The sequence below is a fragment of the Saimiri boliviensis genome, chromosome 9, assembly GCF_048565385.1.
Source record: "Saimiri boliviensis isolate mSaiBol1 chromosome 9, mSaiBol1.pri, whole genome shotgun sequence".
NCBI classification, from domain to species: Eukaryota; Metazoa; Chordata; class Mammalia; order Primates; family Cebidae; genus Saimiri; species Saimiri boliviensis.
The window spans coordinates 7932774-7951274 of NC_133457.1; the positions used below are offsets into that span (position 1 = coordinate 7932774).

The 18501-nt window shown below is 39.6% G+C and overlaps 1 protein-coding gene across 1 annotated transcript in view; it reads left to right on the top strand.

Annotated features, from left to right (window-relative positions):
* Positions 1-18445, top strand: part of COL6A6 (collagen type VI alpha 6 chain) — a 108632-nt gene extending 90187 nt beyond the window's left edge. Inside the window, exons 34-37 of the mRNA XM_003925092.4 lie at positions 253-349; positions 3235-3906; positions 6555-6648; positions 18235-18445. Of these exons, the coding sequence (XP_003925141.1) occupies positions 253-349; positions 3235-3906; positions 6555-6648; positions 18235-18445 (1074 nt within the window). The remainder of the gene's footprint in view (positions 1-252; positions 350-3234; positions 3907-6554; positions 6649-18234) is intronic.
* The last annotated feature ends 56 nt before the right edge of the window (positions 18446-18501 follow it).

An 18501-nucleotide genomic window follows, 5' to 3' on the forward strand; every position in this document is an offset into this window, starting at 1 on the left:
TAGTCCTGTTAGGAGGTAGTTATTCTCTTTTTGCAGATGAAGAAACATGCAAAATAACTTGTCACGGAGCTAAATTGAGAGTCAAGGTTTAAATCCAAGCAGAGCTCTTAGCCATGCTTACCTGCTGTGCCTCCCCAGTACCTTCTTAGAAGGAGCAGTGTTACTCTCCAGATGTCAGTTCTCTGTAGTCGTAAGAGCTTCTTGCAGCCCTACCCACTAAGCTGTTCTCTCTGTTGCTTCTGCTTCTTGTAGATTGACGAGACTGGCACATTTCAAGTAATAGTGGTTCCCTCAGGGACCGACTACATACCAGCATTAGAGAGACTCCAGCGGTGCACTTTCTGCTATGGTAAGACCCACAGAGAGAAAATAATTTGGTCAGGCCTATTAAGCATGTTGAGTCACCATTGGCAGGGGCAACTGGAATTGTCAGCGGGGATACTCACGGCCTTGGGAGGATGTCTCTGGGGCTCTGGGCACACCCTGTCATACTTCTTCTTCCACAGATGAGTCCTCTCAACTCAGCAAGCATCGTCTCCTCCTATAGATCCCAGCAAAAGAGTTGCATTCCAGGCCTTTCTACACAGTGCAGCTTATAGGAAACAGTAATGATTCTTAGAAAAACTTAGCCTATTTCATTGCCAAGTTTTATGCTATAAAGTGTATTTATGTGTTTTCTAAATCTCAAAATGTTCACAGCCCCAAAGAAATGCTTGAAAGCAGTTCAGCACCCTCCTGCCTACTTGGAGAAATTTGATAGTACAAAGTGGAAAATAGCAGAAGTGCATGCATTTCTCATTGAAAAGAGGCTTCATAGACTCCCAAATATTAAGCATAAGAAAAATTTGCAGCGTTGATTTATTCATAATGTTTTATACATAATGTATAGGTCTAACTAGAAAACTGGACTCTTACTTTCCATTTGAGTGTTCTAATAATTACAAAGACAGTGGAAGCCACTGGGATCGTTGGTGGCTGTAATCCCTGAGGGATATAAAGCATTCTATAGGCCATGCACTATTCTAATTCATGTAATATCAATGATGGTGATCATGACAGTTAATACTTAAACTATTGTGCTTATGTTCCAAGCACTGTTTTAATCACTTTAAAGGAATTATGTCATTCTGTCTTTATAATCACCCTAAAACATTTGAACTACTATGAGTTCCATTTTGCAGATGAGGAAAATAAAGCTTAGAGAGAAAGAACAGTTTGCTAAGGGCTCCACAGCCATATCAAACCCAAAAAGGCTGACTCTAAACCATCTGCAGTTTATGAAAAACAGATGTCTCATTCTTCTGCTCCCCGGACCTCTCCATTTGAGCCTGTAGAAAATGCTTGATTTTTCCCTTTCTTCACATGTATCAGCGACGTGCAAATGCCTGCCATGTAAATGACCTAAATGAGGAAAGCAGTAATCCTGAGGGAAAAGTAGCGTTTCCGGTCTTCTAACAATCCCTCTTCTTTCTGTCTTCCCCTCTGCTCTCCTCTAATAAAATTTCCCCTTTCCCTCTCTTTCTCTTGACTGCACAGAATTGATTCAGGCACTGGCAATCTCACTCAAAGCAATTAAAGTGCTTTACATACTGTGGGAGATAGATTCCACCCTATGTATTCTCAGTTGCTCTTTCAAACATGTCAGTTACAACAGTGTGCTGGTACGTTGCATAGTCAGAAGTTGCACATGTCAGACTGGGGATAGATTTTGGCTTCATTTCTTGGCTTAAACCCTTGTTTTGTCTCTTAGGCATGCAATAAAATATATTTTGGCTGTTTCCTGCAATTAAAAATCCTACAAAACTGAGCAAATGGGCAGCCTGCTGTCCCTGATTTTAGAAACTGCTTTGCACACAGGTGACTGTTCTATCATTTGACCATTTTACAGGGCCATAAAATTTTAGTAAATTTCAGTAAGGGAACCATAACTTATCCAAAGTCACATCTTTATTGAGTCATGAACAAGACTTAAGTGAGAATTTTGTTACATTATCTCCTAGGTTCAGCACTCTGGTTATTAATCTTTCATCTAATAGTTTTTATTTGTGGCCCATTCCTATATATCTAGTACCAGCTGTCCATACTCATGTTGCTCCATTTCTCTTTCTTATCTTTGGTTTTTAAAGAGGCTATTTTTATACTCAACCATCAACTGTTACTAGGATTACAAAATTTCAGTCCTAAAAAGGGTCTCTAGGTGAGTCTGGTCCTACCACCTAAGTTTGCAGAACTATGCTGAATTGAGGCCCAGTGGTAACTTGGCTAGGGGCACACAGCTTGTTATTGAAACAAGACCAGAACCCCAGCATTCCAGCTCTCAGGCCAATGGGCCTCCCCACTACTATACCACCTGCCTCATCTCTAACAGTAAAACATTGACTTCGTATATAGAAACTTCTAGAAATACTGGTGTGTCCTTTGCCAGAATTATTTTACTCTCCTGGCCACAGTTTCTTCTGTAAAATTATAAGATTAAATGACCTCTAAGATCCTTCCGTTTCTATATTTTTATTCCTCTGAATATTTCTTGTGGTCATATTCAATAAAATCCCCTCTATTTTTATTACTATGCATTCTTTTGTTAAATGAGATATGCATATTTATAAAATGATCTCATTTAGGAAAGGCCGTGAGTATCCAATATTCATTTAACAAACATGTATTGAGTTTTCAACTAATGTGCACTATGGAAATGCAAAGATGAGCTTTGTCCTTAAGGCTCACTCATAGATAGACACTGAGTTATAAACTTACTTAAATTGAAATAAAAGATTGCTTTTTTCACTTTTACTTTTATAGCACTTCTTCATAGTAGAACAATCTGAGCATAGCGATAAGAGCCATTGGTCTAACCTGTATATTTAAGACCTAGAGCGATCAGTCACTGTTATGTTGTGATACAGCATATCCTTGCACGCATGAGATAAATTGTCCACTTCAAATGATACAAGCTTGAGACACAGCCAAGATTAAACTTCTTTGAAAACAGCCTAATCTTTAAAAGTCTGATAGCATTAGCAAACGGAGTCCAAGACACAGGCTGAGTATAAAAGCTGTACTTTTGGGAGACAGATGCAAACCATGTACTAAGAACTCTTCCTGTTACTGATATTATTTAGTCACTATTTTAACATCAAAGACTATCCAGTTTCCAGATGTCAAAATATTTGAGATGCTATCGTCCCTTTTCTGTCTATTTCTACTTAGTAACCCAAAGTGACTTTCGGTTCACAGATGTATGCAAGCCAGATGCTTCTTGTGACCAAGCCAGACCACCCCCTGTGCAGTCTTACATAGATGCTGCTTTCCTTCTGGATGGCTCCCGGAACATGGGAAGTGCCGAATTTGAAGACATCAGAGCCTTCCTGGGAACACTATTAGATTACTTTGAAATCACCCCAGAGCCAGAGACTTCTATCACCGGAGACCGGGTGGCCCTATTGAGCCATGCTCCTCGTGACTTTCTGCCCAACACTCGGAAGAGTCCAGTTAGAGCTGAGTTCAATCTTACCACCTACAGTAGTAAGCGCCTCATGAAGAGGCACGTGAATGAGTCAGTTAAACAACTAAATGGAGATGCTTTTATTGGTCATGCCTTACAGTGGACTCTGGACAATGTCTTTTTAAGTACACCCAATCTAAGAAAAAACAAAGTCATATTTGTAATATCTGCTGGGGAAACCAGCCATTTAGATGGGGAAATCTTAAAGAAGGAATCCTTGCGAGCCAAATGTCAGGGGTATGCCCTGTTCGTCTTTTCCCTCGGCCCTACTTGGGATGATAAGGAGCTGGAGGATCTCGCAAGTCACCCTTTGGATCATCACCTGGTTCAGCTTGGCCGAATTCATAAACCTGACCACAGTTATGGTGTGAAGTTTGTGAAGTCTTTTATAAACTCAATCAGGCGTAAGTCATAAAATCTGTTGTTCTCTGCACATTAAGAATTTACTTGGTATTCCTTTTAAAAAAAAAAAAGTTGCTGAGCTAACATGGATTCTTGGAAACCTCTTGTCTGTCTTCAAGGGCACTTCAGGGTCAGAAAGGAAAATATATAATGACGGATGGTAAAAGGGAGGAAATCTCTGATTCCTACGCATTTAGTTTTTTGGCTCATTTTTTTTTTTATGCCTCTGGTTCCTATGGAGAAGCAATCATAACAAGCAGTGTCTTCTGAAGCAGTGCAGTCCGGGGGTGAGAAGTCACAGCCCGGACTTCAGCTACAGAGTAGAAATCCTTGCCATGTAACCTTAGCACACTCTGCCTTGATGGAAAGTTTCATCTGTAAAGTCACCGAAAAAGAGAGCCAGAGAAAAATGAAACAGTTCTTGGCTTTTCTTTCCCAAGTTCCTGAGGCAGAGTTTGAAGTGTTAGGAGATGTTACCTGTCAGAATAAAAAATACAGCCTTGCAAAACTTTCTTAGCCTTGTTAATGGCTCTTTTTATGATGCCAGTAATTAGTGTAACTGGTGCCCAATAAAAAATAAACACGGGCTGCATTTCTTAGAGTAATCCATTTTGGAATGAAATCCATATGCAATCCATTTTGAATGCAACAGGATGGATAAAAAGCTATATTCTAATGTGATTCTGAAGGGTGAAGAGCACTTGGAGGATTTGCAAATGTTTCCTTGGTAAATGATCCCTTGGAGTCCAGATAGAGAGAAATGAACACATAGGTAAAAGAGTACGCAGTGTAGCTCAAATGAGGTCTTGATTGTGTCTCAAATGTGCCAGTTAAAGCTTATAGAGACACCGACTTACCAGTATAGGGTGAGGTCTAAGGAGCATTGGAGATTATTGTTGGGGCTGATAGTATATCCTCTACTACTCAAACTGACTCTAGGACCAGGAGTTCCAGTGTCACTGGGGAGCTTGTTAGAATGTGGAATCTTGGGACCCAACCTAATCATTCTGAACCAGAATCTGCATTTTATAAAGATCCCCAGGTGACTCATGTGTATGTTATGGCTTGAGAAACACTTGGATGGGAACAGTAGGCTCCCAGAGTGAAATTTACATGGATGTATTCTGGAATCGAAACAGGAAAGAAGAACTGAGAAGGGGGTCATTCTGAATGAAGGAAGATATCATAAGGCATTTGTATGGGTAAAATAAAAGTAAACCTCGAAAAACTGATACACTTATAAAGAAGCTCCCATCAGGCAAGAAGTTGGAAGAAGTCTTAAAATGGAATTTCCTTCCCTATCTCCCAAAAATTCGTGGTAGTGTTCCATGAGTAATTAGTCAAATTATGTTATTAGATAAATGGCACCACCTACCCCCTCAACTGAGGAAAGGTCAAAAGATGTTTTAAGAAAAAAGTACTTAGGGAAGATGAGAGATACATAAAGTGCTTTGGGAAAACTGTAACCTTGATGAAAATATACACCATTCTTCTAGAACTTAGACGTCTATAAATCTGCAATCTTTAAAACGTAACTATAAAAGTACAAGTCAAGAAAAACTTGGCATAATCATGTTCAAGTCTACATGCTTACTTCCGTAGCAGGAACACAGACTTGCAGTAATGTGTTCAACATTAACGTGTATTTACCAGGGAACTGCTCTGAGCCACTCACTGTTCTGATGCTGGAGATCAAGGAGCGACTGAAACAGTCTTGGTGACTGACTGCTCTTCTGGGTCTTCTGGTCTTGCTCCCTCGCTTTGTGGCTCTTATTTAAATATACTGCTATAATAGAGTTGGCTATCAAGCACAGTCCACATCAAAATCAACACATTTTCCAAGAGAAACAAAACTGCTGACAAATCATCTGATACTTAACACAGATACAGTTTAAAAATCAGGAGCACGGTAAGGGTAGCCTCACAGTCTTAGGCCATCCAGTGTAACATGCACAGTCCTACCTACAACAGCAGCTCTGCAGACAGTGTTGGATCGCAGTCCAGGACGAATCGACTTAGGATGACCCTGGGTTACCAGGAAAAGATCTGGTTGTGTTTAGCAAATCTATTTAATTTAATACTTCAAAGGAATACGTAATACATTTTTAAGAATTCCCATCAAAAATGGCTTTTGAATGTTTACATGATATAAAAAGGCATGCTTTATTGTTATGAAAAATTCATTCGCCTCCAAATGAAAAGAGCCACTAATGAACTGAACCCAAGATGTTAGTGCTGATGTTACTGTTGTTAGTGATTCAAAGACCACAAAGAAAATGTCTTTTTTCCTTTACATTTTTGATATTTCAAAGGAACAAATAAATAACTACCTTTGTTCATATTAATTAAAAGCCAGATCATTAGAACTAGCTCATGATACCTCCTCTAATGGTTGACCCAGTTTAGCAGCTAAGAGGATCTTACTGAAAAGTTAGTTGAATTCACCTACAAATTCAGAAGGGATGTGTTTTCTAAAGTCAGTTTTAAAGATTCCCCTGAGAAATCTGCTTTTATTTCATGTGACTACCTTAGCTGGTTTTTTTTTTTAATGACTACTTAAAACAGTAAAATGGCGCTTTGTATACAGAGCCGATTGCAGTAATGTTAACAGTCATGAACACAAGACTCATCACAGACTTTTTTCTTTTAGGTGCAGTCAACAAATATCCACCACTAAACTTCAAAATAAAGTGCAATAGACTTAGCTCTACAGATCCAAAGCAACCCCCACGACAGTTCCGAAGGTATTGTCTGCTTGGTGTTACTTGATAAATGAAAATGCCCCCCACTTTTCTTATCTCTATTTTCCTCCTCTTCCTTTTCTTGTTTTTCTTCCTTCTTTATCATATTTAGACAAATATCTATTGCTACGTGATATTAAAATATAATTAGGATCAAGAGATAACTTTTTAAAATTAATTTTATTCAATTTATTTATTTTATTTATTTTACTTTAGGTGCATACTATATCTGGCATTTCTCCCTATGTTAACCCTCCCTCCCCATCTCCCTCCCCACCCCCTGCTGTCTCTCCCCTACCCCCCAACCTGTCCCCAGTGTGTGATGCTCCTCTCCCTGAGTCCATGTGTTCTCGTTGTTCAACACCTACCTATGAGTAAGAACATGGTGGTTGGCTTTCTGTTCTTTTGTCAGTTTGCTGAAAATGATGGTTTCCAGATTCATCCAAGTCCCACAAAGGACACGAACTCATTTTTTATGGCTGTGTAGAATTCCATGGTGTATATATACCACATTTTCTTTGTCCAATCTATCATTGATGGGCATTTGGGTTGGTTCCAGGTCTTTGCTATTGTACACAGGGCTGCAATGAACATATGTGTGCATATGTCTTTATAGTAGAATGCTATCTAGTTCTTTGGGCATATACCCAGTAGTGGGATTGCTGGGTCAAATGGAATTTCTATTTCTAGATCCTTGAGAAATTGCCACACTGTCTTCCACAATGGTTGAACTAATTTACATTCCCACCAACTGTGTAAGAGTGTTCCCATTTCTCTACATCCTCTCCTGCATCTGTTGTCTCCAGATTTTTTAATGATCGCCATTCTAACTGGTGTGAGATGATATCTCAGTGTGGTTTTGATTTGCATTTCTCTAATGACCAGTGATGAGCATTTTTTCATATGTTTATTGGCCTCATATATGTCCTCTTTTGAAAAGTATCTGTTCATATCCTTTGCCCACTTTTGAATGGGGTTGTTTTTTTCTTGTATATCTGTTTTAGTTCTTTGTAGATTCTGGATATTAGCCCTTAGATCGGTAGATTGCAAAAATTTTTTCCCGTTCTGTTGGTTGCCGATTCACGCTAATGATGGTTTATTTTGCTGTACAGAAGCTCTGGAATTTAATTAGATCCCATTTGTCTATTCTGGCTTTTACTGTCATTGCTTTTGGTGATTTAGTCATGAAGTCTTTGCAGATGCCTATGTCCTGGATGGTTTTGCCTGTGTTTTCTTCTTGTGTTTTTATGGTGTTAGGTTTTATGTTTAAATCTTTGATCCATCTGGAGTTAATTTTAGTGTAAGGTGACAGGAAGGGGTCCAGTTTCTGCTTTCTGCATGTTGCTACCTAGTTTTCCCAACACCATTTATTAAACATGGAGTCCTTTTCCCATTGCTTGTTTTTGCCAGGTTTGTCAAAGATGGTTATAGATGTGTGATGTTTGTTCTGTTCCATTGGTCTATGTCTCTGTTTTGGTACCAATACCATGCTGTTTTGATTACTGTAGCCTTGTAGTATAGTTTGAAGTCCAGCAGTGTGATACCTCCACCTTTTTCCTTTTGGTTAGGATTGTCTTGGCTATGCAAGGTCTTTTGTGATTCCATATGAAGTTTAAAGTGTTTTTTTCCAGTTCTGTGAAGAAGGTCATTGGTAGCTTGATGGGGATAGTGTTGAATCTATAGAATACTTTGGGCAGTATGGCCATTTTCACAATATTGATTCTTCCTAACCATGAGCATGGAATGTTTCTCCATCTGTTTGTGTCCTCTCCTATTTCTTTGAGCAGTGGTTTGTAGTTCTCCTTGAAGAGGTCCTTTACATCCTTTGTTAGTTGTATTCCTAGGTATTTTATTCTCTTTGTAGCAATTGTGAATGGGAGTTCGCTCTAGATTTGGCTCTCTGTTTGTCTGTTATTGGTATATAGGAATGCTTGTGATTTTTGCACATTGATTTGTATCCTGAGACTTTGCTGAAGTTGCTTTAAATGACCACATTGATCTGACAAACAAATTGCTTTTTAAAATGGAAAATCTAAGTGTTGAAATAAAACACCCAAATGGGACACCCTAATGACAGTGAGCATGCCTGATGACCACGTTGTGGTTTCTAACTACTTTAAAAGGAACAGAGTTTCCTTTTAAAGTCCTAATTTTAGACTGCAGCTGGAAAAACTTGCTATGCCAAAAAGCAAGAAAATCATTAAAAACCAACAATGCCTTTTCAAAAGAACAAAGGAATCATCTTGATGGGATTCCCACTGGCCTAATTTTGAGTAAGTTGAACATTAAAAAGTATAAATATAATGAATTGTAACACTTTGAATTTTTAAAATCTACAAGCCCATATAGATACCCCCAAAAATAAAGGAAGAGAGAAAAGGTGGTTCTTTATACAACAATGCTAGCTAATAAATGTAGAAGGAATGGAAGAATTAGAAAATCACCAGTTTGTGGTTAACAATGTAATAACAATGTTAATAACAAATATAACTGATCATTATAGGGTGCCAAAACAATGTGGTGTTGAGGAACATGAGATTGTTGAAGAACAGGCTGTTTAAACAGTCTCACAGAACTACTTGCGTGCTAGTTACTAATTACAAATAGGAAAATGCGCCTTTACATGGGGAGATCTGATGTTACATGCCACCCAAGGGGAAGCAGTGGGAGGTACGCAACATTACCTACATGAGCATGTTGCTGGACCTCAGATAGGATGTTCAATCCAAGTCTAATTATGTGTAAACCATTGGATGATTCCAGAATCTAGAATGTTTTTCAGAACACCTTGCCTACACTGTTTATAGGTTTCATAATCATGAAGAAGAGAGGGACGTGGGAAACACTAATGAGACAAAATGGTCAAATGTAATTATGTGAATCTTAATTCGATCTAAGATTGGAAAAAAGCTAATAGAAATGACATTTGGGGAACAATCGGGAAAATTTGAGTATGAACAATGTTGGATGATATTATGTGAATATCCTTGTATGTAATAATAGTATCATGTTTTTATAGGAGAATGTCTTTGTTCTTGAAGTAGGTATGCTGACGTACTTAAGAGTAACATATATGATGTGGGCTGCAGCCTGTCTTCTGATGGTTTTCCTAAAGGGAAGTAGGATAGGATATGTGTATGTGAATATACGTGTACATTATACACATACACATAGAGTAGCAAGATAGTAAAAGTTAGAGAATATAGGTGAAAGATACACAGGTATTTATGACTCTGCTCATTCTAATTTTCTTTGAATTTCACAATTTAAAACAAAACTTGTAAAACTTAGTGAAAGAGTAAACAGAGTACTAAATGTGTCTGAAGAGAAGGATAATGAACTATAAAAAATGCTGAAATAGAACACAGAGATGATCAAGAGTTTTAGAGACAAAATGAAATGGAAAGATCTAACCTGTATCTAATTGGAATTCTGGAAAGATAAGATAGAAATAACGAGAGTCAATATTTAAAGACATAAAGAGATGATCATTTTCTAGAACTTAGGAATGACATGAATTCATAGATGAAGAAAAAAGATATGACAGGCAAGATAAATAGGAAGCAGCAGTTGGACACAGTATGGGTAAATACAGGACACCACGCCAAAACTTAAAAGCAGCCAAGGCCGGGCGCAGTGGCTCAAGCCTGTAATCCCAGCACTTTGGGAGGCCGAGGCGGGTGGATCACGAGGTCAAGAGATTGACACCATTCTGGTCAACATGGTGAAACCCCGTCTCTACTAAAAATATAAAAAATTAACTGGGCGTGGTGGCGCGAGCCTGTAATCCCAGCTACTCAGGAGGCTGAGTCAGGAGAATTGCCTGAACCCAGGAGGCGGAGGTTGCGGTGAGCCGAGATCGCGCCATTGCACTCCAGCCTGGGTAATGAGGGAAACTGTCTCAAAAAAAAAAAAAAAAAAAAAAAAAGCATTACAAATTTTAAGGGCACAAATGAAAAACAAAAATAGAAAGTAACTACCAAAAGTCTAGTGAGGGAAAATAGGATATAAAAACAAAAAGGTAATAAATATTGTTAAAAAAATAAAAAGTCAAGAAAAAAAAAGTTTTCTTAAAAAGGGCAAAAAAAAAAAGAAAGAAAAAAAAAAAAAAAAGACCAGTAGAAGGCATAAAGTAAGACAGCAGAAGCAAGTCCATTTAATATGTGAGTAATCACAAAAATACATAGATTAAACCTGCCAGTTACAATCAGAGATTGATGGATTCGATTTTAAAACAAATTAAAATCCAACTTCAGCTGCTTTCAAGAGACACATCCACAATATAAGGAAATGGAGCAGCAGAAAGTAAAATGATGGAAAAAACATACCGGGCACGTATCTTAAAAATAAAGGTAGAATAGCTATGTTTACATCAGATAAGATATACTTTTAAATAAAACCATTTCATTAAGGATAAAGAGGATGACTACATGATGACAAAGTGTTCAATTTATGAGGAAGAAACAATTTTAAATTGATGAGGGTCATAAAAATTTAAAATATACAAAGGAGAAACCAAAAAACCACAAGGAGAAATTGTCATTGAAACATCATCAAAATTTGAGATTTCATGCACTAGTTTGAATAACAGGTAAAGCAGACAAAAATTAGTATGATATAAAGGATCTAAATGTAAGTAACAAATGATTTAACAGACACATGCAAGCCCTGAACACAAAAATGAGACATTCATCTGGAGAACAAATGGAATATTAACAACTGTTAAATCAAGGTGTGGAGTGTTTACAAGTGTTCCTTGTGCAACTTCTAACTTAGGAAGCAACTATCAGTAAATCTCTGAGAATTGGTGTCATACGGTCCACATTGCCTGAACACAGTGCAATTAAATTAGAAATTAATTACAATATTTTAAAAACTTATACATTTTAAAGTCACCTTTCTAAATGATGGGACAAAAAGTGATGATGAAAACTTAAAAATACTTAGAATTGTATAACAATCAAAATGCTATGTGTCAAAACCTGTAGGATGCACCAAAAGTCATGATTTAGGAAATTTTATCATCTTAATTCTCATGTGAGGAAAGTTTTTTTTAAAAAAAATCAAAAAGCTCATGAGCTGAGCATTGACCTGAAGGTGTTACATATTTGGGGGAAAAAAAAAAAAAAAAAGACTATGTCCAAAGAAAGGTATGTAAAGAGAACTTAATTTTTTAAACCATTAAGCTATAAAAGAGAGTATCAACAAAGGCAAAAGTCAGTTCTTTCAAAACTTAAGAATGTGCCTATATATTGTATCTTTAGCACATATGAATATTACTTTTTAAAAATTATAAATAAGTGAAATGAAATAGGAGTGTCTTTATTTCTGTGGTAAATTATTCTGTATAAACACATATATGCATTACCCAGCCACCAACCACAATCAAATGTGCACCAGCACCTGGCACCCACACTTAAGCAGGTTAACTTTTAGCAGTGTGCCTACTTTTATTGTGTGGTGTGTGCATTTCTGTGTGGTGATCAAGGCCAGCGAGGCACTCCTAATGCGGAAGCCCCAGCTCTGTCACCTCTGAGAAGCCTCCACCTGCAGTCTCTCACTTACCTTGTCCAGGGGAACTGTCCAGCAGCAAATACCTCCTGAAGTCAAGCCTAAGACAAGCCAGTGAAATAAGTCCAAGAAGAGCAGGGCTCCCCCTGCTGCAGGTATCTGGCAGCTTGGAAAACGGACTTAGATGGGATGCCGAGCATGTGACTCTTGCCTAGGACAGCATCTTTAGCATGGAGGGTTCATGAAAGCTGGTATTAAAGTGGTGTTTTCACCAAGTCAGGCTAAGTGCTATAAGCTGGTTAGCTCGCACAGGGCCTGGGTGCTCAGTAGCGCACAGCACGTGGGCTTTAGTGTTCTGCAGTCACTATTAACATTATTTTTGAATTTGAGTTTTATAGTGAAGTCCAATGGGATAATAAAGTGTTGGGGAGTTGGTGTTGGGGAGTCAGGGCCTGGAGCCTTGTTCACTTGCCAATCTGCCTCCCTCCACTTCCCCAGGACTGGTTCTCACAGACCACTGTGTACCTTCCAGCTCCCTGGGGTTACCCCACCCCACCCTCCCCGAGATTGGGAGGCTTAGGGTCAGTTACACTCCCACAGTCTTGGCACAGGGAAGGTAGTGGCCATCCACCCCAGGCTGGCAGTGCCACACTGAATTTGCCTTTTGCGCACCTACATCTAGGCACCCAGCACATCACTGCCAAGAGGCTGCAACGCTCTAGAGCAAGCTTGTCCAATCTGTGAACCGCAGGCTGCATGACGCTCAGGACAGCTTTGAATGTGGCCCAGTGCCAATTTGTAAATTTTCTTAAAACAGGAGATTAATTTTTTAATTTTTTAAAAGCTCATCAGCTGTTGTTAGTATTTGTGTATTTTATGTGTGGCCCAAGGCAATTCTTCCAGTCACCCAGGAAAGCCAAAAGACTAGACATCCCTGCTCCAGAGGATCACCCCTCTGCCGTGGGTTGGGATGGCCAGCCAAGGGAAGCAGAGATGCCTGGCTCAACTTCTGGCTGTTGGGAGGAGAAACTCAACAGCTGGCCACACACCAAGTAAAGGGGATGGGGGAAGCATGTTTAATGGCAAATAGAAGCCTTCATAGTAGATGGAGAGATTACATAAGGAAGAAAGCTTTGTTCCTCGCTTTTATTGCATTTTGCCTTTGGCTCTCCACATATGTAGCCAGCCATCACCGCTACAAGGACACATGTGGGAGCCAACCTGTGCAATTAAATGGCATTTTTGATAGCTTTCTGTTTGCAGAGAAATATAGTGGGAGGAGGGGCTCTCCAGTGCTTTTGGACAGGAAGTTTCTTCCTTTTTCGCCACACTGCCCCAGATAAACCGAGTGCTCAGCTTCTCCTATGTATGTGAAATGGTGAAATGTCAGCAAATGGCTGGGGCATCAAGGAATTGAGACAGGAAATCCATACCACTGTCTGTGAATTCCCCAGGCTGCCTCTAAGTGACCAAAGACTCTAATCAAAAGTTATGAGCCGGGCCGGGCGCAGTGGCTTACACCTGTAATCCCAGCACTTTAGGAGGCCGAGGCGGGTGGATCATGAGGTCAAGAGATCGAGACCATCCTGGTCAACATGGTGAAACCCCCTCTCTACTAAAAATACAAAACATTAGCGGGGCATGGTGGCACATGCCTGCAATCCCAGCTACTCAGGAGGCTGAGGCAGGAGAATTGCCTGAACCCAGGAGGCGGAGCTTGCGGTGAGCCGAGATCGCGCTGTTGTACTCCAGTCTGGGTAACCAGAGCGAAACTCCATCTCAAAAAAAAAAAAAAAAAAAAAAAAAAGGTTATGAGCCACACAGCTGCTTCTGAAACTCCCTGCCTGAGCCATTCAAGAGAAGTGAGGCAGAATTGAACACACAGGATTGAAGGAGAAGAGAATACCAGCTAGGCAAGAGGTCTGGGTATAAAGACAACTGTCAGTTCCTCAGAATGACTTGCATAGGAATTATGCCATTCTGCTGTGAGATTATGAGACATACATGTAGAAGCTGGTGCTTATCAGATAGAAAAGGAAGGAGGTGAATCAAACCACAAGCTACCAAGGAGACAGATGGCCCATGAGGGTGCAAGAGCAGAGCAGCCTCTTCATATAAGCACTTAGATCTGCTCAGAAACAATAAAGGCAGAAAGCCACCTGTTTATTGCTTCATCCAGCCAGGGAGGAACCTGTGCCAGACTTTAAAGCGCTGACAGGCCAGAGCCAGAACAACTGAATTATAAAAATGGACACAATCACTAATGTCATATGAATAATACATCTGTTATAATTCTGCTTTCCAAAGTAGTTTTCAAGACACACAAAATGTAAAAGAATTCTAGAAATAATCATCTTGTCTGCATTTTCTACTCCAGTGCATCCAGTCAACTGGTAAATGCAGCATGGCTAACTCTTGAATACCTGCATAGATGGAGGAATCTGATCATAGAGAACTACAAGTAGTCCTACCTCACCTTATCTAGAATTTGTCACATCTGGCTTTCCACAAACTTTACTGGAGTTGAACACAAGTTGCAAAATAGACGATTTCATTCTTCTTTGTCTGGACAACCTACTGTTGGAGTTACATATCAGCAAAGAATTATTTGAACAATATAGAGTAGGATAAAGAGAAACAAAGTCTTATAATTCCCAAACTGAGTAATCAAATGATTCTTACTAAATGATTATTGCTGGGTGTGGTTGCTCAAGCCTGTAATCCTAGCACTTTGGGAGGCTGAGGCAGGCAGATCACTTGAGGTCAGGAGTTCGAGACCAGCTTAGCCAACATGGTGAAACCTCATCTCTACTAAAAATACAAAAAATTAGGTGTGGTGGTGGGCTTCACCTGTAATCCCAGCTACTCGGGAGGCTGAGGCAGGAGAATAGCTTGAACCCAGGAGGTGGAGGTTGGAGGTTGCTGTGAGCTGAGATTACGCCACTACACTCCAGCCTGGGCAATAGAGCAAGACCCTGTCTCAAAAAAAGGATTTCAAGTACAGACTCCTACATATAACACAGTGAAAAATGGAAATTCAAAGATACGGTTATTAATATTCAACTTTTTGAGAAAAATATTTGAGAAGAGAAAAAAGATAGCAAGATCCTGCTATACAAGTACTTACTAATTTAACAATTTTTTTCTTAACAAAGATGGGGAGGAAGATGACAGTAACTAAACCTGCCGTAAGAGAAAACAAAGGACCCAGTGGAAAAGCGGGGAGGTGTGAAGGGCATGGGGAAGAGACCAGTAAAGATAAGACCATGAAAACAGCGTGCTTCACACTCAAAAGATTGCCCTTCCCATGATCAGTGGAGCCATGTTCTATGCATACAATTATCACTTTGGGGAATTTGAGTTTACAGTGCTCAGTCTGGAAGATAGTAAATGCTATGAAGGAGGGATAGGTGGCTCACTCCTGTAATCCCAGCACTTTGGGAGGTCAAGGCAAGAAGACTGCTTGAGCTCGGGAGTTCAAGACCAGCCTGGGCAACATAGTGAGACTCCAGCTCTCCAAAAATTAAACAATTAGGTGAGGAGGAACATACTTGTAGTCCCAGCTATTCGGGAGGCTGAGGCAGGAAGATCAGGAGATCAGGGGTGCAGTTAGCTATGACGGCAACACTCCACTCCAGCCTGGGTGACCCTGTCTCAAAAATTGTGTGTGTGTGTCTATAGGTATATGTACAAATGTACACATATATACATACTGGGAAGAGCAAAAATGAAGGGATGTGTGAGGAAATTCTATTTGCAGTGAAATTTAGCCATGGCTTCTGTTCTTGGTAGATGTGTTTGTTGATCAGCTTATTACATCTCTGATAGCACTGATGGAAGTGAACTGAGATATATGTTGGAATTTGAATTTTGGAAGCCCAGACATAACAGTATATAATGCATGGAGGCTTTGGAGTGTATGTGACATGAATGGCATGGTTTTCTTTGTTGTTTTAATGTTTCTTTCCACTTCTCTCTCTCTATAGGTGAAAGAAAAAGAGTATGTTTTTACATGTGTGTGGGAGAGAGGTGAAATTAATTTTAAATTTGTTCTATCTCTTTCACTATACTCATTTTCTAAATACTGATTTTTTTGAGAGGTCAGATTTTACAGCTGGTAAAAATAAGAAATGGACACCAATGTATATTGCCACTGTTTTGATGTCAACATGAAATTCTCTTCAATCCTCCCGTATTAGTCTACAATGCATTGCTATAAAGGAATAGCTGAGACTGGGTAATGTATAAAGAAAAGATGTTTATTTGGCTCACGGTTCTGCAGACTGTACAAACATGGCAGCAGTATCTCGTGAGGGCTCAGGAAGTTTTACTCATGGTGGAAGATGAAGGGAGAGCAGGCAAATCACATGGCAAGAGAGGGAGCAAGAGAGAGGAGAGGAGGTTCCAGGCTCTTTTAAACAACCAGCTCTCACATGAACTAAGAGCGAGAACTCACTTATAACCACAAGGACAGCACCAAGCTATTCATGAGGGATCCACCCCATGACTCAAAACACCTCTCACTAGGCCCACCTCCAACACTGGAAGTCAATTTCAAACTAAGATTTGGAGGAGACAGACATCCAGATCATATCACTTCCCTTGACTGTAATTCAGCTAATTGCTCAAGTTTATCAGCATTGAGAAGTCTCTCTCTCTTGCTATACCACCAGCTTTCATGCAAATCCATCCTACAAATATTTATGAAGAGCCTGCTGTGTCCAGGCTCTCATACATTAGCGGTCCTGCCTACCTCAAGCCATCTGTGTTCCTGTAGTTCTATATCCATTTCCAGATGCTCCTGATAGTATGATATTTATCATCTCACTTTCTTACTTCAAATATATTGATAGTTCTCCATAGTATCCTGAAGAAAAATCTAGTTCAATGGTAGTAACATTGAACTTGGTCTCAGAACAGCTGGGTTATACTTCCAGCTCTGCCATTGACCTTCACCTCTATGCATGTCAATTTCCTCATCTGTATCCAACACAGCACCATGGTAACTAGTCTAGTGGACTTTAGTTGTCGCTCACAACAGGAGTTATTTTTCATTCCCACTTTACACCTGAAGAAACAAGGGTCACTTACTTAAGTCATTTGCCCAAAGCTGCTCAGCTAGGGGCTAGAATTTAAGAATGTGTTCGGATCCAAAGCTTTTTTTTACAACATCCCTGTAAAATAAGATTGAAACAGCCCCCTTTGTGTACTGGCCAATACAGGAGCTACCCGCTGTGTGGTTATTTAATTAAAATTAAATTTCAGTTCCTCAGTCACACTACATTTCAAGTACTGAAAGGCATGTGTGGCTCATGGCTGCCATATAGGCAGTAGATTCTAGGACACTCTGTCAGCATAGGTTTTTCAGACAGGCTCTAAGTTCTAGTTAGCACTTGGCTTCTATGATTCCCTGATTTCTCAACCCGACCTAAAAGCCCTTGCAGAGCCTGACTCCAGCTCCTTTACTGTTGGGTTACTCATAACTCTCAGCCAGGCTCTTTATGTGCCTGCCAGACTAGGCTCTATCTCTATGTCTCCCATTGTAACTAACTCAGTGCCTTCTATTAAGCAGGTAGTCAACACATGGATAGACGGACCTATGGAAGAAAGGAAGAGATGAAAGAAGGGAGTGGCATACATTCATGCTTTCATTAGACATACTTATTGAGTGACTGCTACGTGTTAAGCACTTTTAGGTTCCTGGGATTACTATAGTTAACAGACAAGGTCTCATGAATCTTCTTTCTGGTTGGGTGGAAAAGTGGGGAACAGATCATGAAGAGGTTTACAGGCGAATAAAAGTTCAGCTAGTGGACCAACCATAGGCAGACCTGAGTGGTATATCTTCCAAGAAGAAACTGCTGCTGAAATACTTTTGCATACTTTGATGAGATGTCTCATTTGTCAGCTTCTGATTTATGAGCCAGAATAAGTACCCAGTTTAATAATTTTAAAATTACCCGGGAGGAAGGCTACAACAAGGAATTGGGTGAAACAATTTAGTAAGACAGATTAATATGTAGTCTATTAAAGCTGAAATGGCATTTATCTTCTGTAATGTTCTCGTTTGTTGTATAGCTTTGTTCCTGGACCACATAAAGCTACCCTGAAAGATGATGTATTACAGAAGGCAAAATTCTTTCAAGATAAAAAATATCTTTCAAGAGTAACAAGAAGTGGCAGAGATGGTGCTATTCAAAATTTTATCAGAAACACCTCCCATATTTTTAAGAATGGAAAAAGGGTGACAAAAACTGCTCTTCAACAACACGGTAAAAGAAATGCTTGAACAACATAGCCTTAGGAAGTATGGTAAGACTCTGGACTTCAACAGTAACTAAATCT